Source organism: Drosophila sulfurigaster, chromosome 3 (assembly GCF_023558435.1).
Source record: "Drosophila sulfurigaster albostrigata strain 15112-1811.04 chromosome 3, ASM2355843v2, whole genome shotgun sequence".
Classification (NCBI taxonomy): Eukaryota; Metazoa; Arthropoda; class Insecta; order Diptera; family Drosophilidae; genus Drosophila; species Drosophila sulfurigaster.
Window position 1 is genome coordinate 31,701,380 of NC_084883.1, and position 21,012 is coordinate 31,722,391.

At 42.3% G+C, this 21,012-nt stretch overlaps 2 protein-coding genes across 2 annotated transcripts; both read left to right on the top strand.

Annotated features, from left to right (window-relative positions):
- The first annotated feature begins 523 nt into the window (after positions 1-523).
- Positions 524-3,516, top strand: LOC133842453 (autophagy-related protein 9A). Its single transcript, XM_062275538.1, has 2 exons — positions 524-2,349; positions 2,417-3,516. The coding sequence occupies exons 1-2, from the start codon at positions 657-659 to the stop codon at positions 3,415-3,417; spliced, it is 2,694 nt and encodes an 897-aa protein (XP_062131522.1). The 5' UTR covers positions 524-656; the 3' UTR covers positions 3,418-3,516.
- Positions 3,517-15,464: 11,948 nt separating this feature from the next.
- Positions 15,465-16,887, top strand: LOC133840020 (uncharacterized). Its single transcript, XM_062271673.1, has 3 exons — positions 15,465-15,662; positions 15,728-15,988; positions 16,810-16,887. The coding sequence occupies exons 1-3, from the start codon at positions 15,477-15,479 to the stop codon at positions 16,885-16,887; spliced, it is 525 nt and encodes a 174-aa protein (XP_062127657.1). The 5' UTR covers positions 15,465-15,476.
- Positions 16,888-21,012: the final 4,125 nt, after the last annotated feature.

Consider the following 21,012-nt stretch of genomic DNA (forward strand, 5'->3'; position numbering starts at 1 on the left):
ACTTAACCTGGGGTACTTAATTCAGTTGATTTTATTTATTTATTATTGCAAATTTGGTTGGTAAATTGTATAGGTTTTTTCTTTTGGTTACACTAATTCAGTTTATCGTATAACATCACAAGTCTTTACAGCTGTTATCGAACAGAATTGCTCCACAGTGGTAATATTTTTTTTCAAGCTAGTTTTATTTCTCGCTTAAAAGTATGCAACATTCATTAACTGTGATCTTCCGGATCAGGTGTTTTCGAGCAGCTGTGAAATGATCAGCCATCAGCAGTATATTGGCTTACCTTCAATCTAAGCCGCGTTATTAGTGTGTGATCCTTGCACTTTGTTGAAAATTGCTATTTTGCTCAGTACAAACAGGACACTCGCGTAGTAACAATGGTCGTCGCCTAGCTTCGCGAAAACACAAAGTCAAACAGTTGTTCAAAAAGTGGCGGCTGTTTGGTAATAACGAAAGAGGTATATCTTGGTATAATTTGCGACGTAAATTAGCATGTGTTGAAATGAAAGTTTGCGGTCACGCTGCGCGTTATTCTAACAGCCAAATTAAACAACAAAGAAGAGAACAGATTATTCATTTTAAATTATACTAGATAGGAGGAAAGTGATATAAAAATAAGTGAACAGTTGACCTTGGGCCTTGGTGCGTCATGTCAAGCCCAAATATTAACTATCGCTCCTTGGCCGAGGAGAACGCGAATCCGTTTCGCGAAGCACAAATTCGCGATGAGCCACCACAACAGCAGCAACAACAACAACAGAGGCAAGCAACAATAACAAAAGCAGACGACGCAAAATCATTTACAGCTGCTGCGCATTTAGACGCCAATGACCATGATAACACTGCTCGCGATGTGGATGGGGAGGAAGAGGAGGATTTGCACGAACACGAGGATACACCGCGCAACATCATGATACATATTGTGCCCGAGACGGGCAAAGAGTCGCATCGGTGGAATCACATCGAAGATCTCGACTCGTTTTTTTCCCGCATGTATACGTATCAACAGAAGCACGGCTTTCGTGTCATTGCGCTGGACGAACTGTTCCAGGTGCTCGAATTTGGCTTCGTCGTTTGGCTGTTCACCTTTACGACGCATTGCATCAACTACGACGAACTGTTTGGCAACTTGCCAAATCGTACAAAGACCACACTGGACGAGGTGATAATACCAACGGGCGTGTGCATCACCAAATTTGGATTCTTCACCTACCTGATCATCTTCATAGCTGCCATCTATTTGGGCATTCGAGTGCTCAAAATGATCTATCACATTACACAATATGCGGACATCAAACGTTTCTACAATACTGCCCTAGGCATCGAGGACAGCGATCTCGATAATATCACATGGCATGAGGTGCAACAGCGCACCCGTCGCGTCCAGGCCGAACAACATATGTGCATCGACAAGGAGCTGCTCACCGAACTGGACATCTATCATCGTGTGCTACGCTTCAAGAACTATCTGGTCGCGCTGATGAACAAGCAACTGCTGCCCGTGCGCTTCCACCTGCCGCTAATTGGCGAGGTTGTTTCGCTCAGTCGTGGCATGCTGCTCAACATTGATTTTATACTCTTCCGCGGTCCGGGATCACCGTTCCAGAACAATTGGCAGTTACGCGATGAGTTTGCGGTGCGCAGCAATCAAACCGAGCTCGCCCAGCGTCTATCAAAGCTAATCTTCTGGGTGGCCTTGGTCAATCTGTTGCTGTCACCTGTGATCTTTCTGTGGCAGCTCATCTACTTCAGCTTCTCATATGCAAACATTTTGCGCAAGGAGCCAAGTGCCTTGGGATTGCGAACCTGGTCCAACTACGGACGTCTCTATTTGCGGCACTTCAATGAGCTGGATCATGAGTTGGATGCTCGCTTGAATCGTGCCTACGAGTATGCGGATCGCTACTTAAGCTCCTTCTCCTCGCCACTGGCTGCGGTGATTGCGCGCAATCTGCTTTTCATTAGCGGCGGTGTTTTGTTGTTGATCTTGGCGCTGGGCATCTATGATGAGTATGTCTTTCAGGTGGAGCATGTGCTCACGATTATTGCCGTGCTCACGATCATTGGAGTCGTCTGTCGCACATTTATACCCGATGAAAATATGATTTGGTGTCCCGAGCAGCTAATGACCGCTATTTTAGCGCATGTCCACTACCTGCCCACGGAGTGGAAGCAACAGGCGCACACTGCGCATGTGCGCAACGAGTTTAGCAACTTCTTTCAATTCAAGGCTGGCTACCTGCTCAGCGAGATATTCAGTCCGTTTGTGACGCCGTTTGTACTCATCTTTGTCTTCCGGCCCAAGGCCATGGAGATTGTCAAGTTCTTCCGCAGTTTTACAGGTAAATTTTCCAAACTGCATTCTTAGAAAAGACGCGACTTGCTAATCACTTTATTTACCTTTTGCAGTTTCTGTACGTGGGGTGGGCAATGTCTGTTCATTTGCCCAAATGGATGTGCGCAAACATGGCAATCCGGACTGGCAACTTAATAATAGCGATTTGCCCGATGTGACCAATGAACCAGCGCAGCATTTGCCGCCGCATCATTATGCTCAGCAACAACAGCAGCAGCAGCAGAGCATGATTGGTGGCAAGACTGAGATGTCGCTGGTGCGTTTCACACTCAACAATCCCGAGTGGCAAATGCCCAAGGAGGCTTCGCAATTCATCAAAGGCATTCGCGAGCATGCCATCGATGAGCTGGTCAAGGCCAAGACGGCATCGCAGCCGGCTGCCCGTGAGAATCCGCTCACGCACAGCTTGATCTCATTTGGCACCATTGGCGAGGAGTACTGCTCCATTGCCAACTCCGTGCTGGCTGCCGATCTGAGCCCCGAGCAGCTGCAGATCTCGCAGTCCATCACAGCGAGTCGCGCTGGTGCTGGAGTGGGAGTTGGCGGTGCCCATGCCATGGGCGCTGGCTATGTGGCTGGCAGCGATTTCGGAATGCTGCAGATGCTGCAGCAAAATCTAGGCGAACCGATGAGCAGCACCAGCATGCGCCCGGGCCTCATGTCCAGCAGCATGGGACCAGCCGTAGCCATGGACAGCATGCGGCGACTGCGATTGAGCAAGGCCGAGGGCCGCATTGAGGGACCGACAGACACGTTGCTCTACAGCCTGTATGGCGGGGATCCGCTGCTGTCGAAGAATCGCATTGGTGTCACCGTGGCCGACATGTGCCTTAGTGCTCTCTATCTGCACGAAGTGAGCCAGCAAAAGCGCTTGGCGCGTCAATCGCGCATCGACGAAGCGGACGAGCAGCCGGGACCAAGCAATAGGCCGTCACGTCCGCCGGGTCCATCCGGATTGGGTTTGGGTTCGGGATCGGGTTCAGGATCTCGTCATACCGTGATTACCTCAAAGGCTGCCGAGAGCACTCCACTTCTGGGCAACATACGTTCATAGCAGCGGCCCGTTTGGATCTAATAATCATAGCGTTTAAGGACAAAAAACAAAGGAAAAACAAATGCAGATGCAAAAACAAAACTCGACGAAACAAAGCAACAAGCGAAACGAAGAGATAGAGAAATCAAAAACAAGTTAATACAGAATACTAGATCAGAACAGACGAGAAAGAGAACCCTGCTATTAGTTCTTAAGTTGTAAAGTGTTTTTGTGAGTCGGTCGATGACTAGTTCTTAGCTAAACTAAAAACTAATACTTAAATCTAATACTACAACTAATACTAACACCAATACTATTAAATTAATACATCTACTAAACGAAAAAGCAATAAATAAACTGCGTCAACGATTAAATCACAAATTGCACAAACATTTCTAGCGATGGCACTCGTGACACGATCCTCTCAGCGTGAATGATCGATTCCTCAATTATTTGATGTAGTGCGATTGAGATAGTGAGCGAAGAAAATCACTTTAAGGGACGACCTTATGAACAGCATGTGTTCCTTATCTAAGGATAATCCCAACGTATTGCCAGCAGACTAAAAATAGCTGGAAATTTTGTAGGATTTCCGTTGAAAACTCATGTGTTTTCCATGAAATTGGGTTCGGAAAGTTTATGATATTTTGTAAGAGTCAAAATTTCGCAATTTTTGGAAATATGAGTGTACATATGAATTTTACTTCGGAAATACCATTAAATGCTTTACGAAGCCAACATCAATAAGGTATTTAAAGAAAAAAATAATAACATGAATAATAATATACTTCTTAAATTAATTTGTTTACTGCCTTGCGGTTTAAAATTTCTTTTGAATCCTTAAGATCTTTTGAAATTGATTTAGAATGAATCACAAAAAGTCAAGTAAATTTATAAATAATTTATGGATAATAATTTGAATTGAAATTAGACTCTGAAATTTCGACAATTTCTGATTCTTGGTTCGAATTATTCCCTAATCTCATAAGTTTGTCAAAGTTTCTACGAAACAATTTAGTTGTTGTTTTATAAAGACTCTCTCTCTGTTACAGAGCTTACAAACTAATTTGAAGTTAATTTAGCTGACAGATCTATTAAGTGTTTACATAAGATCAACGAAAGTTTTCACAAGATGAGGGCAATTGAATTCGAAAACTAGAAAATTATCTTTACTAAGCATGTGGAAAATAAAAAGCGTTGTTTCGGTAAATATTGAGGTACTTAAGGTGAATTATTCGCTTAACTGGACCAAGAAATATAGCTGTTAGTTGTTGGATTTGTGTTGTGGCAGGTTGTCACGTTGCCATCGCTTGTTGCTTGATGGCAATTGGTGGCATTGTTGGCACACAGGTTGGATGCGAGAGATGCATCCAGCTGTGCTGCAGCGCCTCGAGTGTCACTGGCCACACACGAGCGCCATTTGGCGTTTGGTGTTGATGGCGAGTGAAATAGAGGCCTGAGTTATGCAGTTGTGGGGATAATCATGGAGGGAGGGAGAGCGGGTGGATCATAGGTATATACATACATATGTTGTATATGCATCTGCAGTTATTAGCTGGCAGCTGCAGTGCAGCATTTGCCAACGGCAAGAGCATCAGCATGCAATGTCCAGGGAATACGGCCAGAGCATATGAATTATGAGCGTGTCGCGTGAGATTGAGCAGCTGTTGTGCTGCAGTTGGAGTTGCAGGAGTTGCAAGTCTGCAAGCAGCGAACAGAAACAGAACACGTTGTCTCATTTTTACGCTGCACGCCAATTTTGGGCTCCATTTGCTGGACATTAACTTGTGGCCATTTGTTAGCGATTCCCGTTTTGGGGGCGCCGCTATCGCTGGCCATCTGCCGACCAGCCGACCAAGCGGCCAACTAGCTTGCCACAAGAGTCTCCTCTCCATGCTGGCCAACTAGCCAACTAACCAACTGGCCAACGGAGTTGCATGTTGTACTAATTGTAGAGCTCATGTAGCCAGTCATGTTATCCGATCCAATGCGTTGTGTTGCGTTTGCGTTCCATTCCATTTCGTTGCGTTGCGTTGCGATACGTTCCGTTGCGACCTAGGCCCATCCAGTTGTGGCTGTGCAAATGTGAATGGCCTGCTGCCTGCCATAAATGCCAGGCGCAATTGAAAGCGCGTCAGTTGCTAAAATGGAAATATTTCACGAGCCTTGTCAAACAATCGATTTTAATTTATGATTTCCTGCGGCAATTGAACACAACCGAACACCGAATGCAGCCGGACAGACAGTCTGACTGCCAAATCCAACAAAAATCCAAACAGCTAAATAAGACAACTGTGAGAGTGAACTGCTGGCAGATACTCTTTATTTGAATTTCGAATTTAGATTTATGCAAAATTTGAACTGCTTGCACCAAGTAAGGAAAATGTACTGCTTGCATTTCAAGGAGAATCGCCTGCTTGCAGAAACACACCCACGTTGCAAGCAGTTCAACGGGCACTGCTTCGCCTTGACCTTTATACGTTTGCATTGTGTTGCTATCTCATTTTAACTCAAATGTAAGCAGTTTAGTTTATTTTTGAATTTGTCTTTCAGTTAACCCCGCTAATACCCTGTTAGCCTTTGACACACGCTACAGGGTATTGCAGGCAAACACGATTGGACAACGAGTAATGACACTGCATGTGGTGGACGTGGCAAGATCATATGATACGCACAGCAGGGCCCGAAATTGTGCGCCAAAATGTTGTCAAGAATTGGAAAGGCATCTAACAGAAGGCTGGAAGGCCGGGAGCCGTTTTAGCAGCAACGGCAGCAGCAGCAGCAGCAGCAGCAGCAGCAAATCACTTCAAGAAGAGTGGGAAAGAGAGCGAAGATTGACAGTCGGGACCACCGCGTTAGCCGTTTTGCCGAGCTCCGGAACCAGTTCAAGATCAGGCGTCACTTTACATTTGGCACAGCAGCGCTGACGACAGTCGAACAGTCGCCAAGGCACACACTCAGCACACAGATAACCCAAGCAGAGGCAGCCAGGCAACCAAGCAGCAGGCAAGTGGTAGCGGCTTTTGATGCTGGCCATATCCAGATCAGCAGCTGCCAGTTTGCAATTAGAAGCTGGAGAGCACACGGAGCACATCAAACGTGTCTGTATGCCGACTGGCAGCGACTAATGATGATAGTTTTGCAGGTTGCAATGGAAGTTAAAGTTAGAGTTGGAGTTGGAGTTGAGGATGAAGCACATCTCTGTGGTGTGAAGCATCTGTGTTGCGTTTGATTGACAACTGATCAGCAACGTGACGATTGATCGCAAGCGACCAAACGATCTACTGATCAAACGATCCCCATCGCTGCCTTTTGCAGCAGCTCCTTCGCTAACATATCATATTATACTCTCGTATCTCTCACTCGATTCTCGATTCTCGATTTATTATTTTTTTCATAATTAAAAAACCAGTTCCTTGGTCCGTCGTAGTCCACTTACAAATAGGCCTCTCATATGCGGTCAGATAGTTTAGTCAAATTGCATTGGAGATCGTGATACAGATTCCGCTGCTCGCTGATGTTGTTGTTGTTGTTGTTGTCGCAATCTTCTTTTGGAATCGTTACAGCCAGCATTTGCATTGCAAATTCGAAACGGCAGCTCTTCTGCTTCCTCTCCTCTTCCTTCTCCTCCTCTTTCTTGGAGGCTTGGGCCATGTAATCGAGCGTCGATTCAATAAAACATTTAAACATTAAACTGCTTTTATGCAAATTGCCAGCGTGCGCTTAATTTCGCCTCCAGCTCCAGAAAAAAACCTCCAAAACCCAATCGCAATCTCGAACCCAATCCCAATCTCAACTACCTGTCTAGAGCGGCTTGGCATCCGGCAACATTTGGCTTGAATTATCTCTAGATCGCATGCATGTAACACCTGCCTCAATCCTTTCCTCCCGCTGCCGCCGCCGCCGCCGTTGCCTTTGGTTAGTGATCCAGCTCTGATAACATCTAGAGTGGATCGTCTACAATTTTACTGTTGCTCTGCCTGTCCACCTGCTGTCCTCCTGTCCATCTGTTCTTGCTTCCCCCTTCTTTCTTAACTCACTCTCTTTTACTCTTTTGCTAGGCTAATCAATAGCTTATCGCTATTAATCTCGGGCTTCGATTTACCTTTGGCAGCAACTTTGCTACTCGTTTTGTAGCTGGAAGCGACTGCTAAAGAAGATGCGCCTGCCATGACCAATTCATTAACGCATCCAATTGCTGTCGCCTGTTTGTAAATGTTTGCTGGCCAAAATCGCTAAACACCGGCAATTACTTTAATTGGGCATTGCGCATACGCCGCGTGGGTCAATGCATTTCTTTGCTTGGGGTCAACGAGTTGAGCAGGGGGTGAAGGTTAATACTTTAGGATTGCTGTGAGAATTTTCTTAAATATTGCTGGCTTAATTTGTTCTTGTAGAATAATTAAATAAAGAGAAATTTTAAATATCATACAACCCACCTCTCTTCTTACCTTACCTACTCAAAATAATGTTAAACTACTAATTAAATTCCTAGACATCAAAAAATTATTAAACAACATATAAATTAACTATCGAGTCGATGGCCTTAGTTTCTAGCACTCCCTTTCTTTTAGTTATTATAAAGATATTTTAATAAATGCGTAGGGAAATATTAATGAGTATTGTGAGAATATTCAGAAATATTTTTAGCAGAACTTTTTTTTTTTACAAAAAATGAAATATTTCGAATTTATTTATTACATTTTTATCTGATGAAAAGCTAAGAGATATTTCTCCTATTCCCACTGACGAGAATTAAAAAAATATGTTTTACGGTGATTAGGTGTTAAAGAAAATATAGTTCTATGAATATCAATTGGTAGAAAATTAAGCCCAGGACATTTTCTTTGATTCCCAAATATTTCTCTCTATTTTTTAATCTGGGAGAGAAATAAATGAACTGTTGTGATAGTTTTTAATAATATATTTAATATGATTTAGTGTTGAATATACAGAATAACAGGCATTAACACATTTTCTATTGATAAAATATGGTAGAAAATCTAGCTTGAGAGATCTTTTTTTTCTCAATAAATTTAATTTACTTGTTGATTCTTCTAAGAAGTTTGAAACGGTTAAATCGAAATGATCTTTCTATATAACTTAAATATAACATATAAAATAGAAAATTCATTTATTGAGCAGTCTGCGACAACTATGGAAAGTATTCCATTTAGTTTATGTTATTTGGTAGGGAGAGAGAGATGAGATTTACTTCATTGCTTACATTGGAAATTCGAGGCAGATTGTAAAATTTAAATAGAAATAAACTTTATTAACCTAACTGAGGGTATATACAAAATTTGATCATTTATTTTGCCAGTGATATACATTTATTAATTTAACTTTATATTGTGGACTATATATAACTCAGGACATTTTTTGCTATTGCTTGACTCTTCTAAAAATATTACTAAAGTAATAATCGAAATCAATTTTCTTTGTAAATTATTTAAGAATTAAAGATAACGTTTATATAGAGCTGACAGTGAAGTCATTAAGAAATATATTTCATTTTATTTTGTCTGGTGTAAAGCTAATCAGATCGCAGCCTCATCTCATCTCTGCCACATCCTTCTCGATTTCGCTGCCAACTTCACAAGCTGCAATCGAGACAAACTATCTTTGCAAATCGCAAATTAATTATAATACGATATCCCCGGCAATTTCTAGAGCGAATGTTGTGCACATTTCATTGCTGCTGAGCATGATTGCTTTGTACATGCAACTACGTAATTGATATGGCGATAAAGTCGGCGAGAATTCAGTGAGCAGTCACCTCGCATCAGTTATATAACACACTATATACTCGTACACACATACATACATATATGAATATCTGATACGAATAGTTGGCCATCAATTTTGGGCAACTTATTGGCCCTGTAGGTCAATGCGATCGTGCGATTGGCAACGGGACAAAATGCTAGACATGTTTATTTATGAGGCCGCTGCAGCCGCCGCGCCCAAGACTCCATCCAGACAGGCAAAGATGTATCTGCAGAAGGAGGAGAGCGGGGGAGAGGTGCAGCTATGGGAGGGAGGAAGAGTTAACATGAGCCTGCCGGGCGGCAATCGCATCGTTGTCTCGTTCCGACTGCGTCGTCGGCTTGGCGCGTGGGCTGGAGACTCGAGACTCGAGACTGAGATGGAGTCTCAAGACTGCGGCTGCGGCTGCTGTCGCCTGAAGTGGATTTTCTGTTCAACAAGTAGTTTATGATGTTTTTGTCAATTCATGGCAAAATTAATGACGCTGCAGAAAAGCACACGCACAACGAGCTGACGATGGAGTTGCACGATTGCTGAGGGGATCTGCCTGCCTGCCTGCCTGCCGTCTTCTCCATGGAGTCTGTGCCTGGCGAGGCGTTAAAAATTGTAGCCTATAAAAAAAAGCACAACGTTGAGAACTGCAAAGGAGTTGCGCGCTCCCTCTTGGCTCCTCTTAGCTAGTTGGGCCTAGAGTCTGCATTTAAAAAATGCCATTAGTCACATTTTGTGGGCCACAGTTGCTGTTGCTATTGCTGTTGCTGTTGCTGTTGCAGCCGCATGACTAGTAATTTTTGCACGAGTAACTGCAACTCGTTTAACGGCCTTAAGCAGGAAGGGGGCAGACGAAAGGGGGGCAAGTGGCAAACACAAATATTTCTATTGCCGTTAATGGCGTTAATAATTTTCGCAGCTCTCGGAAGATCAAGCCCAAATGCAGCTGATGCAGCTCAACAGCTGCCTTCGCCTCTCTCTGTCTATCTCTCTCTCTCTCTATGTGCTGCTCCTTGACGATCCCCAGGCCCAAGTGTCCAAGTGGAGCTTCAAGTAGGTGGTGGGATTAGCAGCGTTTGTCATGTTGAAGATGACGTTACATAGCTGCGAGTGACAGCCGCAATGCAAATAAATATGAGCAAAGAGCAAAAAGCTAAAATAAAATAGCAAAAGCGCAGGGGCGGCGCTTAATGCGAAATTAATTGAAAAAGCAAAGTTGAAATTTGTGTCTTTGGGTTGAGGAAGATTGAATGCTCTTGCAGTGTGTAACTCGAATTTAATAAGACTTAATCTACGAGCATTTAATCTGCTTGAAGACAGCACGAAATTTAATTGGTAGTGAAATTTTAGGTGTATGTTAAGGAAATAATTTTATGCGCTCTGCTAACTTTATATTTTAGCAACTTCGTAACTTAAAGCTTTTCTTATTGAAGAAGAAAGTAAGCATTGTAAGTAAGCAATTGTTCAACAATTTGGATTGACAGGAGTAAACTCTACATTCCAAATACAGATTAAAAATTGAAAATTATATTAAATTGTATTAGAGACTACAAATTGAATAGAAATGAATTTCTGGATGGTTTTTTAACCAAACCAGAATTTTATATAGATTTATTTAAGAAATTCACCATCAAAACAAAATCTATTCAAAATAATAACAAGAATTATTGACTACATATTCTTTTCACGACAACTTTATAGAGAAACATTCAATTACATTATTTACATTAATTTAAGTTGTATTTAAATAAAGAGCTATTTAAAAAAAAAAGAATTTTCATCACATCTTTTCAAAGATTAATCATTAACTTTACTTGAGTTGTACTCAAAACAAGACGTTTAATATACTTTTTTTCATTGCATGTCGATTAAGTTTAAAGACGATTACTAACAAAGATTTTTAACAAAGTTAGTTAATTTCTAAGGTATTTCATCTTGTATCGTCAACGATTATTTCTGCTATAAATTTTAAACAAAATAGACTGGCCATTTTGTAGAAATTTCATTAAATAAGAAAGTGTTAAAATCCTTACTTGCTTTTTTCATTATGTTTTCATAGAACTGTTCCAAAACGCAAAGGCTTAAACTTGCAAACTATTTGGAAACGATGCGGCAAAATATCTAATCAAAGACGGCAAGATTTTGTCACGCCTTATTCTAATAAAAATAACCAAACTTTCTTAACCAATTAATATTACAGGTAATACCATTTTACTACTAATAGCAATATTCCCCTTGAAAAGGGTATGCTTCATAATGGAAGCGAGTGGGCAGCAATTGGAGAGCTTTGCAACTGGAGCAACTAGAGAGCAGCCACAGCAACAGCAGCAACATCAGCAGCAGCAACATCAGCAGCAGAAGCAGCGACAGCAACTAAAACTAAAAAGCAGCAGCTGCAACAGCCGTATCGGATTTCGAGCTCTGGGACACACACTGGTAGCTGGTGTTTGTCAGTGCAGGTAATGCGATGCCACAAGTGGCAAGTGGCAGGCAGTTGAGAAGCAGAGAAGCTCAGCAGCTGGGCAGAGGCGGGCATAAGCACATGTTCAACAAGAGATCTAACAGAATCCGAGCTGACGACATGCGCCCCAAAAAAAAATAAAAAAAAGAAAACAGACAAACAAACATAGTCGCAAGCTCGAGGATCGGATTAACAGAGCGACATGTAGAAGCGCAATCGCGTTGCCATAAGCTGAAAACCCGATGCACACTCACTGCGCTGCATTCACAAGCTGCATTCACTCAGCACTCGGCTCGTCAAGCTCGTAAACAACACACTCTAAAGATTAGTTCGGTGTCCCAGAGAGGATATTAAATAAATTCAGCATATTTACAGCGGCAACAAAGTATTTTGAATGCTGCTCTAAAACTGGTGGCTTGCCACTTGTAGCAAGCAGCAGCTTGCCGCTAATTTTGCGCTGCAGTTTCGCCTTTTTGTATGGACGCCATTTTATAGGCTGCAATCGCCTTCAATGGCCACGCCCCCCTTTTGGCCAACTGACACCTGTGCCGGAGTGTATGCGTGTGTATTGGTAATGTGCAATTATAAAATTGAGAAAAACAAAATAAAAGAGCAAAATGCTATAAAAAAATATATCACGCATACGCAAAGTTGGCCCCCGAAGCGAGCGAGCGAGGCAGTTAAATTGCAGCTGCAGTGCGTGCGAATGCAACAGTGTGTGTTTGTGTGTGTGTGTGTGCGTAGTGAATGGCTGAGCGCGCACTTGCCATTTGATTTTTACTTTATTTTGCTTTTGATTTTGAGTTTTGCTTTTGATTTGGTCGCGTAATCGCAAACGCACAAAATGCCCCCAGACTCGTTTCGCTGACAAACGCTGACAAATTCGGCAAATGGCAAACTACAAAACTGCAGCTGAGGGCGAGGGAGTGGCCGAAGAGGGGGGCGGGGCGGTGTGGAGTGGAGCATGGCTCCCCAGGCTCCATTGCCACAATTTATTTGCACATAAAAAATGCAGCGTGTAAACTCCAATTAGACGCTAATTTCAGCATACAAATGCATTTAAATAATATGCAAATCTGCGTGCAGGAAACAGCTACAACACTTATGTGTATGTGCCTGTGCGTGAGTGTGTGCGTGTGTGAGTGTTGCACATTCACTTGGGCTAAGGCTAAGGCTGTGAGTGAGGCCTGCAAAGTGAATGGCTGCGCAAAAGCTATTAAAAGCAATCAATAAATGCCTGCCAAACGTTGAACGAAAGCTCAAGCCCCCCGCAGCTGCAGCCAAAACCTTTATTAGCTCAATACTTTTAGCAGCGTTCGAATTAAAAGTAATTACATCATTTAATTTTCGCTTAATTGGCGGCGCAACAAACACTTGATTAGCGCCACCTTTTGGATGTAGTTTGCAGTCTCTATTTAAATTGGGCATCAAAATAACTTGTCATAAAAAAGGGTGTCACCGTTGAAGCACATCAAACACACTTCAGTTTAGCTCTGGGTTTGCCCACTCTAAACTCTAATTAATTGCTTAATTTAATTTGTTAAATTGACGGCGCAATTGGAGCAAGATAAGCGCCACCTTTTGGCGTGGTTTGATTCATTGAACTCAATCAATGTCTTTAGGCATGACAAAGTTAAATTGAGTTAAAGTCAGCCACAATTAGTTAAAAAAATACTTTTTTTTAGTTTAGTTTTACAATTAAATAAGCATTTAACATAATAACTTAATTTAATTTGACGCTTAAATGGTTGCGCATTTGGGGCATATTAAGCGCCACCTTTTGGACGAAGGCAGCAGAGACTGCTTGAAGAGACTTCCAATTGGAAACAAGTGAACCAAACATGGAATCAATCCAACTAGACTGAACGCTGCCTTAACCCTTTAGCTATCGAATCTAAACACAATTCTCAGCCAAAGCTGCCCGCAATTGGCTTTAAATGTCAACTGCTAACCACTCCTCTCCCCTCCAACTGCACTTCTTGGGCTGACGACAACCCGCAGGGTTTGCGTGACAAGGCAAAGAAAATCATTTGGCAATTATATGCGATATGGACTCGTAAATCCCAGCAGGCACACAGCACAGCATAGAGCACAGAGGGGGAGGGGAGGGCGGAATTGGCGACGATGCAGTTCGCCCACGAGTCCACGTCGCTTGGCCACGGTAATTGCCAATTATGCGACGAATCAAAGCAGCCAAATTTGGCCAAAAGAAAATCAAAATAAAGTCAGCTTTTTTATTGCAATTTTCGAGAGTTTCGAGAGCCCCAAGCAGCTGTTGTTGTTGCAGTTGTTGTTGCAGTCTATTGCATTTGTTGTAATGAAGTCATTATAAAATATTGCGTCCAATGCACGCACTTGGCTGAGCTGGCCAGGCCAAGCTAAAGCCAGGCCTCTGGCTCACACACAGCATTCATTGGCCATAAATTCTCATTCGGCCCGTTTCGTGGCTCTCAGCTCTCAACCTGTCACGACAGCTGGGCCAACGTCTAATCTAATCCAATTGCACAGTTTTTTTCTTTTTCTTTATATTTTTCGCTCTTTTTTCTTTTCGTTTGTCAGCCAACTGTGGCACGACTCCTGCCTCCGACACAGCCTGTCTCCCTTTTACCTGTGTTTTATTAATGCCAGAAACTCATTAAACTGACGCTGGGCAGCCCATAAATCCGCCTACTCGTTGCCCAATCCCGTGAGCTGGCTGCACGCTTTGCCAAGTTGCCACTCAGCTGACTGATCGAGGTGTCAGTGTCAGGCATCTGGTGACTTGTGGTGGCTGCCACCGATCTAACCCAAAGTCGAGCCGCAGCTTTATGACTCCACTTGACTGCAACTGACACACAGTTTGTTTCAGCTGTCTTGCCCCGACGACTCCCTGGACATGACCACGCATTTACAATGATTTCCATGGTGGCCAACAGCAATTCGTACTTGCCACTTGCCACTTGCCACTTGCCACTTGCAACTACTGGCTACTGCAACAGCTACTGCAACGACTGCTCTCCCAAGGGCTTCATTTGGCTAAAGTATCGCGCTGTGCACCCAATTTTTAATCCACAGCCACAGTGACTGCTCCAAAATGATTAATGATTGCCAGCCACTGAATGGAAGAGGGCTGCTCCAAGAGTAGGTTAGATTTAAGTGCAAACTAATCAAATGTTACAAGAAGAACTAATTAGTAGAAAAAATTAAGCACTTGATGAGATTTTTGTAATTGAAAAAGATTCAATTAAGAGAGTTCTAATGAACATTAAGTATACGCGATGTAATCTGAATTAAGGTTTAATCAATTCAATTGTTTTCTTTTTTAACAACTTCAACTCAATCAGTTGATTTAGTTCCCTTTGACCTAAAGCATGTTAATTCCATGATCAGCACACATAATTAAAACACAATCACTTTATGTCTTTTAACAAATATTTCGGCAATTGAACTCGTGCTTCAAGGAAATTAGTCAGCAAATTTTAATTAAATTTGTACATGATTTAAATGATCTGAATATTTCATTCACACATTAAAATAACGTATTTAGTAATGGAAAATTGTCCAAGGAAGTCTTCTGAACATTTTCTAAACTAAATTGAATATGATTTGAAAAATTGATCTAAAAATTTTCTATTCAACAAAATTAAATTGAGTCTAAGCCTATCACGATTAGTTGAGTTTTGGGAACTCATTTAAAATTGTTGTTCGAAAGTGAGTAACGATTTTCAAAAGAACAAGAAAACTGAAATATGCTCTACTAATTTTATATACGATATTTAACGAATTCCTTTCTAACTTTTTCCTCTTTCATTTTTCTAAACTTTACATTTTTCTTAGGCGACCCTTTCATTTTGAAGCTACCAAAGAGCAGGACTGAAATATGTACTTAGGTAATTGTGTCACAAAGTCGTTGCATAAAAGCGTTGCATGCCACGCCTGCAACATTAAATTGTTGTCAACCATGGCCTGGGCAGGCAAAGTGTCATTTGCAACTGCAACTGCAGCGCGTCCGCCGCGTGAGACAAATGTGCCCAAAGTGCTCAGCAAAGTGGATGCCATCATGGCGGTGAGTCATCAAGGTTTCCATTCTGTTAATGTAACTTAATCAACGGTTCACAAACATTTACACAGTTGCAAATGGAGCTGATTGAGCTGGCCGAAAAGTCCATTAGCAATCGACGCTTTCAGCTGCTTTGGATCTTTCTACAAACGTGTGCTTTGGTCATTATAAAAGCCTATCATCTGGTGATGTACATGATACGCGTGCTGCTGCATCACGAACCTGCGTTCCTTGATGTGCCCACAGCGCTGCTTTACTATGGCTATCAAATTATCACGGAGGGCATCAATATTGTGCTGACTATCATTGCTTTCTCCTTGTTGTTTCAATCGGTAAGTTTCTATGAATAACATTTGAATTGAACGATTGAAACAAAAGAACACAGTGAGATCTTTTTATAGCTTTGAAATAATCAATTCTTTTCACAAAGTTTGCTTTCTTAAAACTCAAAGAATTTAGTTGGTAAGCTGTAGAATAAAGAATTATGCCCAAAGAGAAGAACACTTGAGAAAGAATGTACTGTATAAACTCTATATTAACATTAGTTAATATTTTAAGAGCTGAGGGAATGACTCAAATGATCAACAACGGGGATTAATTTGGTTGGTTTTCACCGATTTTCATGTCTTCAAAATTGTTAATACTTAATCACATTTATATTCATTAATACAAAATGAAAGCTAACTGACTGACAAACTAACAAAAGTAATTATTATTTTAACAATTTTATAATTCACAACATTCACAGCTGAAAAACTATAAATAGCAACACTTTCAAAAATTATTACTCTACAAAAACTTTCACATAAAAAAATCTTAATCGCACTTTTATTAAAAATATGTTTTTGGAATAATTAAGCTAAGAAGTAACTAAGTGAAAACTAAAAATAAATGCTATTCTAAATTGCTCATCTATATATTAAAATGTATTTAATAATTGCTCATTAAAATGAATTTAATATAAAGATGAGTAATAAGGAATAGCATTCATTTTTATTTATCTCTTTTTTGTTCTTAGTTTAATGATTTCAAAACCATCTTTTTTTGAACATTTAATTTAGTTACATTCATGGTTAGTCTATCTACCAAAAGTACTAACTACCATATAATCCTTATTAAAAACACATCCACAATTTATTGCTTTCCTTTTCAGTTTCAGCAGATGCAGCGCCATCTAAACAAATTTATTATCTACGCAGCCGACGAATCGCTGCGTTGTCGGGTGAGCTAAAGTTGAAGTTAAAGTTAAAGTTGCTGCAGCTTCACTTCACTAAACTTTAACTTTTATATTTCTAAACTTAACTTTCCCACACAGCTGTCGCAAATGAGCTCGAATCTGTACACAAATCTGGAGACCTATACGATTTATGGGCTTTATCAGTTGAATGGTTCGTTGCTGTCAACGGTGCGTATGCGCAATGTGCAATTACTGCTGCTGCTCTTGTTGTTCCTATTCTTATTCTTGTTGTTGTTGCAGATGATGGCCAGCATGATTACCTTCATTGTGATACTCATACAGTATAGCCTCGGCGACGATTGCTCCACGCCCTCCTTCGCCTCCGCCTCCGCTTCCGCCGCCGTTGCTCCCGAAGAGCGAACTGATCAGTAAAACATTCACGTTCATCTCATGAGGCAGCCACTTGATGCCGTGTTTGAAGCTGGTTTGCCAGCCAATGGGCGGCACTTGCAACACACTCACACTCACACACACACACACACACGAACACACACAGATGGAGCATTGTAGTATGCACTTTTTGCGCGTCTCAAAAATTGTTATTGCACATTTAAAGGCGTCATTATTAGCGCTACATGGAGGCCTTAGAAGCCTTCCACTAATTGGGGCAAGTTGTGGGGCAAGTTGAGTTTGTAATTCTTGTTATTGTTGTTGCCGCTGCAGTTGTTGTTATCACATAAATTGTGCGCACAAATCTTGATCTGCAAATCATTTTCGACAACTTTACGGGCTGTGCACTCACAAAGCACTCACTTCGAGCATGCCGTGAATACTGTGAATACATTCACGCAGTCGAACGTTTGCAAAACAATTTTTCGTGGGCAACTTTGGAGTTTTGTGTGTGCTGTGTGTGTTGTTGTGTGCTGCCGTTATCTGTTGCATAGATCTGTGGCAGCCAACATTTTGTTGCCTGCCACATTTCCTGTGGCACGCTGCATCCAGGGGCATGCGGCAAAAAGGCATCACTTGAATTATTTACGCAACTAACTAAGCTGACATTTAATTTAAGTGCCAACACCAGAGCTTGTGCTTTGGCTGGCCAAGAACTGTCTTCAACTTCAAAATTTATACGTGCAACGCGCTGTGGCAGCTAATGAAATTTATGCATTTATGCCAAGTTGCTTAAGTTGTGTGTGCCTGGAGGATGCCTCGACTCGACTCGGCTCGAAGTTGGAGTTGGAGTCGAACGCCGCCGACGCTATGATCCATGTTAATGTCCATCAGAGGCGGCCTGTCAATTCGATTGTTGGACATGTCCATGTTGCCAGTTGCCAGTTGCCAGTTGCGAGCCTGCCGCATTGCTGCATTGAGATCAATTTGCAATTAGCCGCACTTGCAACGGATATGGCTGCAACTATGTGTAGCTCTCTCTCTCTATCTGTGGATGCCCTGCGCGCAAACGCGACACTTGCCAGCTGCGCGTTTCCCGTGAGAAATTTCAATTATTTTAATTAGCGTTGCGATCGCGGCTGCTTTATTAGGCGACGACTTCGACAACAGCAACCAGCAAGCAGCTACAACAACAACAACAACTAACGACAACGACGACAACGTTGAAGGCGATGTTAGCGCGTCTGCGTCTGCGCAGAGTCTGAATCTGAGTCTCCATCGCAGTCAAAGCGCCTTTCGGCCAATTTCCGCTGCGCCGCACGCGACGTCGGCATCGACGTTGACTGCGCTGCCGCTGCACTGCTGCAGTTGTCGTTGCCGTTGCCGTCGCTGTCGCTTGGAATGCGACTGCCAGTTGATAGCAGTGTCAGAACAGGATTCTGGATAGCTTTGTCGTCGTCATCGTCGTCGTCGACGGCGACGTCGTCGCCGTTGCCTAATGACATGTTTTGGATAATGATGACGGGGCAACGATTGCCCGGCAGAGAGTTTGTCGTTGTCGCTCTTGCTCTTGCTCTTGTTGTTGCCATTGCCGTTGCCGTTGCGTTGCGTTGTGGTTGAGGCATGTGGCGATAAAGTCGCTGAAACTTAATTTAAATTGATGACACTCGGCCACTTGGCCAGTTGGCCAGCAACGTTGGCCATTTGGAAAATTGACTACAAAGCTGCAAACGTTTGCCAAGCAAATCAATCTGCATGCCAACAGTCACTATCTGTGTCAAGTCAATGGACCACCCGTAGCATGCTCCAGCTAGCAATCACTCTCGTTCTCTCCCTCTCCTTCTCGCTCTCGATTCGCTTTATAATTGGCCGCTGCGGTGTCAATTGCAGCGCTAGCGCCAGAGCTCAATTAAAGCCTGCCTACGCCGCCTGCTGCTGCTGCTGCTGCTGCTTCTTGCTTTGGGCCATTGCGCTCCCCTGGGAGTCGGGCAGGCAATGTGACTTGCTGCCGACTGTGGAGCCGAGCTGTGCGCCCTGCTGTGTTTGGGAATGCCAATTTCAGCAATTAACAACAATGGCCATAAATGCGTGAAATGCGCATAAAATGACAGCTAGTGCAACTGCGTGCGAATGCGACAGACAGTCGCGTAAATTCATTCAGACAGAGATGGCAATAGCCGATAGCGACGGATTATTAAACGTTAAACAGCAACTGGATTTTTTGGGGCAGCTTAGCGATCTCAATTTGAATCTTAATTCGTGTGCTAAGCCTACGCCGCCATTTTGTGTAACACAACATTCATACATACATACACACATACGTACATACAAGTGTATACAACGTGATACAACAAAAAGTAAGCGGTAGCTCTGATCCGATCGATAGGCAACGGCACAGGCAACGGCGTCAACGACGACCAATGACCGAAGCAAAGGCCAATAGCGAACATTAATCAACAGATCATATTCATATTGGCCATTGTTTATGCCTCTGCATCGTGCAATTATTAACAAAAATAAGTAAACGTTTTGTTCGTGCCCAGGCAATCGACTTGACAGATACCCTGTTGATAGCATATTTAAATTAGCAGCAGCTCAGCTCTGTTAATTAACAGCTGACTCACGATGCAGTTGCTGCTGTTAATGTGTAATCGGTTACTTGGGCTGTTATCGACATCTCAAGTTATCTGCTAACAAGCACAGCTTAATAATCGATTAGCAGTTCATGCAATGCCAATGCTTGTTATCGCCATATTATGTTAATAAGTTAATAACTGGCTTATTATGAAAATTGCATGCAATTAACGTAATGTGGGCAAAGTTAAATAACCAGCAATATACACCTTGCAGTATAGAAATCGAGGGTATCCAATTGCTCCACAAATCGCTTGGTGTTTGCCCTTTGGCTGGTAACGGAAACCAAAACTTAAATTGAGGCAGTGACGGCGACTTCCACAACAACAACAACGTTCATTCAAGGCATTGCAGTGAAGAGACTGAGAGGCGGAGAGATAGATGTTGTGTATGTACATATATGTTCATATGTATGTATGTATGTAGTAGACCAAGTTCAATGACTTGATAAAAATAGCAGATATACATTGTTGAAAGTGTCTAAAGCTGTGACTGTGAATAGGGTATGAGATAGAGGTGCATGTTTGATATCTGACCTTGATTGAGATTGACTTTTTGGAAGCATTTAAAGACAGCTACACATTTTTAATGTTAACTGTCAGCGAATTGATTGGCTTTGAGCTGAGCTTTTGAAGTGTGAGCTACGTTTGATAAGAAAACCGCCTCGCAGCAGTCCGTTTAGTTATTTCCTGTTCAAGGGGCCCTTTCTTAATAAAAACGATTCGTAACTCGTATTCGAAAATACCATAACAAAGAACAGTAGCTATAACAATATGATATAGACATTCATATTCCGTGAAAATGTGTTACAAATGCAGTCAGAGCAGAATTCGGAAACAGACACGTTCGTCACATGAACAAGTTTGATTATTACACAACACGAGCGTTGAAATTAAAAATGAAGACGTTGGAAAGAGCTGCGCTCCATATTCGAACTACCCACCAAAGTACTATTCTACTATACCATAAACACCTCTGTTTTGTTGTACCCAGCAGCAACAGCAGCAGACACTTGAATCGAATTATTTGCACCTTATCATGTAAATATACTGCGCGTCTGTCTAAATTAGAATATCTATCTATGTATGAAGCTCAATCAGAAGCAAAGCAAACGGCGGCAACGGCGGCAGAGATCTACCCACTGCTCCAAATGTG

What these genes read in the sequence shown, in the direction of transcription:
- LOC133840020 (XM_062271673.1), top strand. Translation starts at nt 15,477, where the DNA reads ATGTACTTAGGTAATTGTGTCACAAAGTCGTTGCATAAAAGCGTTGCA. An exon ending in AAGTGGATGCCATCATGGCG is followed by an intron (nt 15,663 to 15,727) that starts GTGAGTCATCAA and finishes ACATTTACACAG; the next exon opens with TTGCAAATGGAGCTGATTGA. An exon ending in TCTCCTTGTTGTTTCAATCG is followed by an intron (nt 15,989 to 16,809) that starts GTAAGTTTCTAT and finishes TTTCCTTTTCAG; the next exon opens with TTTCAGCAGATGCAGCGCCA.
- LOC133842453 (XM_062275538.1), top strand. Translation starts at nt 657, where the DNA reads ATGTCAAGCCCAAATATTAACTATCGCTCCTTGGCCGAGGAGAACGCG. An exon ending in GTTCTTCCGCAGTTTTACAG is followed by an intron (nt 2,350 to 2,416) that starts GTAAATTTTCCA and finishes TACCTTTTGCAG; the next exon opens with TTTCTGTACGTGGGGTGGGC.